Source organism: Myripristis murdjan, chromosome 20, assembly GCF_902150065.1.
Source record: "Myripristis murdjan chromosome 20, fMyrMur1.1, whole genome shotgun sequence".
Lineage (NCBI taxonomy): Eukaryota > Metazoa > Chordata > Actinopteri > Holocentriformes > Holocentridae > Myripristis > Myripristis murdjan.
Window position 1 is genome coordinate 21,961,508 of NC_043999.1, and position 9,164 is coordinate 21,970,671.

Sequence of the window (9,164 nt, forward strand, 5' to 3'; positions counted from 1 at the left end):
AAAACATGCTGACAGTTAAAGATGTGATTTTAAATACAAAACATGGTGAAAAGATTTCAGAAACATTTTCAGATCATTGAAACAATCCTGCAGTTGTGATTGTTTTTGTCATGTAGTGATGATTTTTAAGTTTCATTCTGTCCCATCTCTATCCACTAGAGAGAGGCGGCAACAATAAAACAAACCACATCTAAAAATTGCCATTACGAAGAAGTAGGCTAGCTGTTTCATTCCTCTGAGCGCTTCCTTCCAAATTCAAAGGTTAATACTTAACTACATTTTTTTGCATCTACACTGTTTGCGCACAGCTGAGCATATAACCGAACATGCTGTTACCAGCCTGCACAGTTGTGTTAAATTGTAGGCTCTTATGCTCTGTGCAGTCTGTTTTCTGTGAACACACTGTTCTCTCTTGTTACACTATTACTCCACGTTGCAGGTGGCACCTAGAGCAATTGTGCTTTTAACACCAGTTTCACTGAGATGTGAATGTGAAAAATCTAGATTTTGTACCAAAAAGCAACAGAGGAACAAACTGAGCCACATCGGTGTCTTAGATCTCGATGAGCAGACAGTAAAGTCCAGGCCAAGGCGGTGAACATCCTTTCTGGATGCCTGAGCAAACCTTAACTCATGACTTTAGTAGCAGCGGGTGTGTGGTGTTTTGAGTCAAAGTTAGGCAGCCCGCAATCCACCTGGAAGGAGTTTGCGCGAAAGCAGGGATACTGCTCAGTCGGCTGGAAGAGAGCACTGTGGTGACCAGCTGGAGAGAGGGAAAAAAAGAGACAGACAGAGAGGTAAAGACATACAAGAGAGAAGGGGAGGGGAAAAAGACAAAACATGAGAGAGATAAAGCAGCGGAGAGGATGGGAATACAACTATATTGTAAAGGGGTGAGAGGTTATTGAGTGCACACTTCTTCAGCTCCTCTGCCCCTGCTGTGACTCCTGCTGTGGTAGAAATGAACTCTGAAACACACTTGACCACAGCTGAACCATGGACCTACTCCCACTCAGTAACCATCAATCACTTTGCATCCCATCAGCAAGGGGACCTATAGAGCTCAGCAGCTCCATAGTCCACTCAAGATAACCCCCCTCAATTATCTTTCATTACTGTAATATTCCTCCTGACATAACCGAACAGCTCCTCTCCGTTACGTAACCGGTGGCTTGCTGAGTGTAGTGAGCTAATGAGCTCTGACAGCCTTTCCAAAGGCACTTCCCACTTTCCTTCTGCGGTGTTTCTGTACAGCTGCACTGGCCGAGACTCTGCTTAGTTCCTTGAATGAGGATTGCAAAACTCCTGCTGGACTTTTAGAAGGGGCCTATGTTTCCCAGCAGACAGGATACACATACAAATCGTGTTTGATAAACATATGGAAGCATATCAGGTCATCTGCTACAGAAGGACATCCTTAAGCTGGCAGGGATTTACAGTCTTGCTCAAAGACACTTCAGCAACATTGTTTTTTTTTGTTTTTTTTTAACTTTGGCAACCCTGTTGTAGGGCAGATTCCATCACCAGCCTGCCACACAGCTTTGGGCCATCACCAAGATATGACAGGGAATTTTATGCCCAGTTAAATACATATTCTCTATCAAAACTTTGCAAACTATAGTTGTGTTGCTATTCCACTTTGAAAAATGTCACCACAGGGCCAAAGGCAGCTTAGCTTTTTTGTCTTTCACTTTGCCTTCAGATCCACATTTCAGTGACTCTTCTCACATCTGGTCACCACCAAAGATGCACCCTGGGCGATAGCTTCCAATGCAATGACTTCCAGTGCTTTGGATCGCATGCGATCCACATTCTGAACTGGCCTCGTCCTTGACTTTACCCTGCAGTAGAAAAACATGTGCTGTATCCTCCTGGCCTCTCCCCCTGTGTGCCTGTCCGCCGTCATAGCCACATGTTTCTGAACAGCCAATTTACACCGGACTGACAACCTCCAGGAGCCAGGAAGACTGAGAACACAAGGGAAGAGGTCATCGAACAGCAGCCTCTAGGTGGAGTGTGTTCAAGATCCAAGGTGGTAAATGGCATGGCATGACTCAGTGAACCAGAAGGTGGTATGAGAAATATGTCTACTTAGGGGACAGAGGTGATTGTTAGCAGTGAGTAAATGAAACTGCACTTTGTTTGATGTCCAGGATCAGTCTGCTGAGACATAACAGCCATAATTCACAAATTATACAGGAGAAAGTCCTAGAAAACACAAAAACTTAGATATAAGAAGCCATATTCCAAAGTGCAAAAAGTTTCAAATGTGGCACAGAAATAATGGTGGTGTCTTTGTTGCATACAATGAAGAAACACCAAACCACAATTCAGGACTATTTGACAGAACCTATGATGGCCAGCTGAGTGAGGCTATAGGAGGACTGCACCAGTAGAAAGGTCTAATGTGAGTGACTTGACCTATTGTTGGGGGAAAGCCAATGGGTTTCTCTTAAATCCCCTACATGACTTCCTACAAAGAATCACTTCGAGACAGCTTAGAATCCAAGGCTAAAGTCTCAACAGTTCAACACTTATCAATCATTTTAAAAGCGAGGAATTTAGGAATGACATATTCTGTGGTGTCATCCATGGATGGTATGCATTTGGGAGGGGTGTGCAGGAGTACTGAGGTGACAACAGGGTGTCTACAATGTATCAGAGTTAAATTTAATGCTTTTAAGACCTTTTCAAGATAACTTTTAGCAAAATTTAAGACTCATTTTTGCAAAAATTAGCTTTTACTTATTCAAATGAGCATTGCGGATGAGTATAAAGGTAAATACAATATATTTGGTCTTGCACTGAGGTCAGTTTCAGGTAGGAATAAGTTTGGTTAATGAGTCCTTTAGTTTAGATGCAAGCTGCAGGTGGGAAAAAATTAAAATCAGGACTTTTTTGCAGACTCTAAAACTTTCTCCCTGTAGCTGCTAAAATGAATAATCTGGTTTCTTATATGCATGTAAATGTAGTATATGACAGTAAGTATGAAGTGAATAATCTGCTACAGGCATTTTCACAACAGGTTTAGTGCAGCATGTCAGTATAAAGAAAGTACTTGGTTCAGTGGGAGGTTTAGAGTTTTGTAACTTCAGAAATATTGTATTTCATGCAGAAGAGCTTAAGAATTTTTGGCAAAAAGAAATTAAAGGATGGATAAATGAAATTAAAATACAGGGTGTTTAGACACATTGATAATATAAATTCATATTTAAGACAATTTAATGACCTTTAAGGACTTACATTCACTAAATGGAATTTAAGGCTTTTTGAAGGACCAGCAGACACTCTGTAATAGTGCTAGAGCCGAAGCACTGTTTAGCCTATGTTTATTAAATTTGGCTTCTTTTTAAAGTCCAGAGGACACATGTTGCTCATATGGTTTCTATAAATATACAGAGAGAGGAGCGGTGATTTACAGTTCTTGATGTCGAGGCGAGGGAGAGAAATATGGAGATGTGGAACTCTTCTTTGCTTAACCATCTCCTCCCCTTAGGATATTCTTGTGTCCTTGTATTTCAACAGCTTGTGTATCGTATGTTGTAACATGCCTGCAAGTTTGAATTTTTGTAGTTTTGCTGGGGGAAAAGTGCAGTTACGTGATTTAAAGCTTTAACCTACATTTAGGCTGAGCAGCCCTGGGAAAGTATGAGTCCGGCGAGTTTACTGGACAGCACTTCAGAGAATGAAAGACACAAATTACTTGAAAGGAGAGCGAGCGATCCAACGTGTTTGAGTATTCCATGGCTTTATGCGTGTGTCAGCATACATTGAAGGAGGAGCAGAGTGAAACCAGACTGCAGATCATGAACCTCCCAGTCACGTGGACATGGAGTTTTGTATGCCAACAGGATAGCCCACAAAATAACATCTTCATACTGCTCTTGCTTATGCAACCGAAAACCACTCACTGATGCTAAAAAGCAAGATTCTCATGAACAGAAGAGCAGGATGAGAAGCCTGAAAAGCCATTTACCATTAATCCTTCATGACTGCAAACACTGTAGGCCAGATTGACTCCAGGGTTAATGGTCCTTGAGTGGTGATTTATGCATACCTCCTGGTCCCATTGAGACACTGATAAAGCCTTCTAAGGGCCCCTAGAGAAGATCAGGTATACCAGCACATCAGAGGATGTCTGCCAATGTCTGATTGGGGTCCACCGCAGTTAGGCCTAATTTATGCAGAGCCACATATAATGAGAGAAGAACACATTCATTTCCTATATCACAGACATTACATGCACCAAAGAGCAAAGGGTGCAGGGGAAAATAAACACAATGAATGTAGCAATTACTTCTGCATCCCCTCAATGGTTTTTCTTTGATAGAGGAGTGGTCGTTAAAGACACAACAATCAGACAGGGTTTCTTTTTTACCCAAACAAGGCAGTGACAAGATCAACTGCAATATTCGAGGAGGAAAGCCGGGAAGAGGCGGACGTGAAGTATTTCTTGAAGAGATGGGTTTTCCGCTCAAGCAGCATGTTGGGGAGTGCTTCTCATATCCTGTAAGTGTGCCTCCACTGCTGCACTCAGGCAGTATGGTAAACAGTGGAGCCTGATGTCAAATACAGCCTGTCCATTTGCTTCTAAAAAAACGTGGTGGGACCGAGAGGAAATAATAGAAGCAAAGTGGTGGACGAAATATTCATGACAAAGGTGGTGTCTATGAGACATGATCAGAACAGCAACAGAAATTATTCATTTCGCTTTCCAATATCCTACTGCTGTAATTGGAGAGCTGTGTGTTTGTTTGTCCCGCCATTCAACCCCTTTATCTTTGGGCCACTGATCCCAAAGTTGGCTATCAGAAGTTTTTAGGGGAGCGGAGTCAGCCGAACACGATCCTGACCACAGGAAATTGTCGGAATTGACCCAGGAGCCAGAACTAGAACCTGTACCTCAGGAATGGAATATTGTAGTTTAACATCCCCAAGAAGCCCCAGACAAGCTTTGATTCTGAGTCACTACGAGGTTCAGTTTTGGATCCATTGATCCAAGAATGCTGAGTCGAATGGACATTCCCCCGAGTTAATTGGACCCTGGGAAACAGTCAGAGTGATGTGTTCAGCATCCCTGAAAACACCCAGACAAGCACTGGTTCTGAGACACTGCTAGTACTCGGGAGTAACTTGTCAGTTTGGATTGACTTTTATGTCATTAAGATGCATGAACAGAGAAGCAATAGCAAAGCACATCAGATGCTTGTACCTCGGCTTCTCCTGCTTGTTTCCAGCACTTTTCAATTGAGGGTATGTGCCCTCACGTTTTGACTGAATCACAATGTCCCAGCAAATGCCACTCAAATCAGTTGTCTGTCCTCTTTGTTAATGCTGCCTAATGTTAAAGCAGCCAATATTCCAAAAATATGACAAATGTCTCAGATTAGATTATGTAGCATTTCCTTATTGTCATGGCAACAATGGCAAATTCCAATTTGAGCATTACAATATAAGTGGCATGTACAGTAGGTTGCATGTTACTGGGTCTGAATTGGTACCACATATCCATATGGTTCACATCAGAACTGAAAAAATATGACTCCATGCATTTTTTTTTTGCTCTTTACTCTGATGAGTGTCACATGAGGGAAAGAAGTGGAAATAACCTGATTTTGCAGTGTGAGCATAGCCATAAATCAGAACCTTTAGTACACAGGCATTAAGGGCTAAACCAACATGGGGCACTGTGAAAAGAAGGGATATGTTGTTATTATAAAACTGATGAGACTTGTGTTATTGCATCTTTCCTTTGCATCTCAAAGCCAAACCCTTTTCCAGTCTCTGTAGATACATGTCCAAAGGTCTTGGCTGGCCTGTGAAAGTTAGTGTTGATCCACAGCCAAGTGTTCTCCTGAGGGAAAGCCTACACTTCAACACTTACCACTGCATGGATCAATGGAGCAGTCGCCTCTGTTCTGCTGAACCATGGAAAACCAACAAGCGCAGTAACACAGAGGAGGGAATGTGTGTGTGTGTGTGTGTGTGATTGTTTGTGTGTCAAAGCAGGAGGCACTCTTCAAGAGGGAGTGTTTACTGTTGACCTACTCTGTTTGTCTTCAATGATAAAATCTTCCGCTGAGCAGCACCAGTGCATATGTAAAAAAACAAATGAGTTTCTTCATTTCCAGGAAATGCGCCTCATGACTTCCATCTGTCTATGTAGAATGCCCAAGGCACAGCTAAGAATATAGGTGTGAAGAGTGAGGGATTCACCGGGATTTAAATACGGTTCCCTTTGGCCATTAACACATATGGCTGCCGTTTACAAATGTCAACAGGTTCTTAAAAACAAATAGACACGTCTGCAGACAAAGCAACGCAATGCACGGGCTTTGGATGCGGCAACTACATTAAAGGCAAAACTTGAACACATTTGCGTCAAAACCACATCACCAGTCACCAAGAATGTTAGACCCTCACCTAAGAAACCTGTCTAAAGAACTTCTCTCTGGCATGGGGAGGCTGAATGGTTTCCCAAAGCTGAAACAGTGAAAAGAAATATCTTGGCAAAAACGAGCCTGGGTTCACCGAGGTATTCCAAGCTCTTCAAGACAAGCTGCAGCATTAACGTGACTCCAATAGTAATACCACCCATTGGCAAGGAGGGGGGAGCGCTGTCACTGGCCATGGCAACAGAAACAAACTTCAATTCATTCATTAGTCATTTAATGGGCTCTAAAGCGCGGGCATTAAAAAGCCACAAAGGGAAATGCAATCAGTGTCCTGTCAAGCCTTATTCAAATCTGGCAGGGGAATCTCACACAGACATGCGCTCCATCACTACTTCATTTGTCCGAGGCAGTACATAAGTAAAGTCTGGATGAACTGAAAAAAAAACTTTTAAAGGATGTAATTGAAAGGGCAATGAGGACAAACCAGATTTTCCCCATCAAAAAGGCTGGAATAGGAAAAGATGGGAACTTTATTAAGCCACATTTTCTCCATTCCTTTACAACTGCAAACACAGAAATGTGCGCACACACACACACACACACACACACACACACACACACACACACACACACACACACACACACACACACACACACACACACAGGGATTCAGTGCATGGCTATAGTACTCAAAAGCAAGTTACCTTACTTTTTGACAGGTTGCACTCATACACTATCCCTAACATGCATGCTTCAATAGTAATCCAATGGGAGCCTCTATCTATCCAGCGGGGAGGCTATAGGGACCTTAGTACACTTTATGCCTATAGGACTTTTCAGGTTTCATTTTCTATTATGTTTCTGTGGGATTTTCTGCTATAATGCATGCATGATATTTTAACTGGAGCTGGAAAAATTCTCTGTTTTTTTTCTCCATAAAAAGGCACAAGTGCATGTCCTTCCACCCACACACGCAACTCACAGCTGTAACGTGTAATTCGGTTGCCAGTGTTTTCATCATTGTGCCAACAGTCGCAAAATAACTAACTGCAATGATTCAATATCACGCATTTCAGGTTAGTTGTTTTTTTTTTGCGCGCTTGTGTGCCAACAAAGCGCTTCCGAATGACCGTCCACACAGTCTTCTAACAGTGCTTCCTCTCCAGGAGCCCAAAATACATCCTCAACAAACCAGACCCCCATTTGATTAAGTGCAGGGATACAAAATTGTTTATAGGAAGGGAACTAAAACCTATATGATCTGGTGATGAAAAGGGCTGCTCTTGCTGTGAAAAGTAAAAACAATGAAATAATAGGCTCAGCAGTGAAAGTTGGCAGGGGTGTCCTGCCTGGAAACACCCCCATACCCTCCCACCCCTCCCCTTCCAAGGTCCCTGGGGATCTCCACTGGATCACCAGTTTAGGGGCAGCCGCTGGGCTTCTTCTCCCCACTCTGTCCCTCTGTCTTACTCCCAGAAAAGCGCCATGTTGAGGTTCCGTGTGGATGCAGCAACTCCCGGCAGCCAGGAGCTGTGCCTTGCGCGAAATGTGACCGCACAAAAACACTCACAGATCGCAGACTTACCTTGGCGATCGCCTTTTTGTACCTCATGGCCGCCTGCTCGATAAGGCTGTGGACTTTTATATTTCCATCTCCACAGGGAACGACCACCCGGGTCCTCCCGAAACACACCGTCACTTTCATGCTCCTTTTTTTTGCCGTGTTTTAAATCCAACAGGGAAAAGCGCGCCGCGTCAACGCAAGAATAACCATCCCCGACGAGCAAAGGTTAAAAAGATCATCCCCGGCGTTGCGTGGAGAGATCAAACTGGAGTTGTCTTTGTGTCCCGCGTCCTCGGGAGGGAATGGGAGCCCAGCATTGGATCCAGGGGCAGGGCTGGGTGGCGTCCTCCCTGCGCCGTGTTGACTCACTCAGAGAAACTTCCCAACAAGCTCTCTCCACGAAGAGCGCAAAACTGGACTGATACCACTAGCGCGCCCACATGTTACGGCAAGCACTGCCACTAACTGCTGTTAACCTTTACGCACGAAAGCCATGCGTCAAAGTCAGGGGTGGAACCGAGGGTTAACTCATCCCTGCTCGCTTCTCCCACGTTTTCAGACTGATATAGGTGCATTTTCACTGTGTAATTTATAATATGACAGGGTCTTTACGGAGAAACAGCACAAATTAATGTTGTTTTGGAATTTTTTTTTTTTTTTTTTTTACATATTATGCACTCTATCGTGGATCAAAATGGAACAATTTCCTCCAAGGTTTTATTTCAACTTTTTAATTATTTCCCATCCATTCCTTTTTAATAGCAATAGTTTCGCTCTGGTTTGGGGTCTGACGGCGTGCAAGGGGTTCTTGAAATCACTTAGGGACACCCCAGAAACATTTATATTCCGACTTCACTATTATTTCACTCGCTAGAGTTTCACACCCAGTGACGGAGAGTGAGGATCACGGCTGTGAGAGGTTTCACTGTCCTCTGCTCGCTGACTGACTGCTCATGGGATTACCTGAGGCAAAACCTTACGAAATGCAGGTTCTTGAAACACTGCAAACAGCAACTATTGCAGGTGTAACTCACCAATTAGTAATTTATTACAACATTCTGCTTTAGTGAAAGAAACAGGAATGCCCAATTGATTTCAGCATTTATGTGTTTTACATGGACACACAAAAAGTGAAAATTCATCTTCAACACCTGAGACAGACCAAATGACTTGAACCAAAGACTTTCAAGTTGTATATGGATGAT

General features: G+C 43.2%; 1 protein-coding gene across 4 annotated transcripts in view; it reads right to left on the reverse strand.

The window, feature by feature from the left end:
• Positions 1–8,381, reverse strand: part of LOC115378794 (partitioning defective 3 homolog) — a 392,369-nt gene extending 383,988 nt beyond the window's left edge. For all 4 annotated transcript variants that reach the window (XM_030079303.1, XM_030079300.1, XM_030079301.1 and 1 more), the window contains exon 1: positions 7,981–8,381. In XM_030079303.1, the coding sequence (XP_029935163.1) occupies positions 7,981–8,100 (120 nt within the window). In that variant the 5' untranslated portion in view covers positions 8,101–8,381. The remainder of the gene's footprint in view (positions 1–7,980) is intronic.
• Positions 8,382–9,164: the final 783 nt, after the last annotated feature.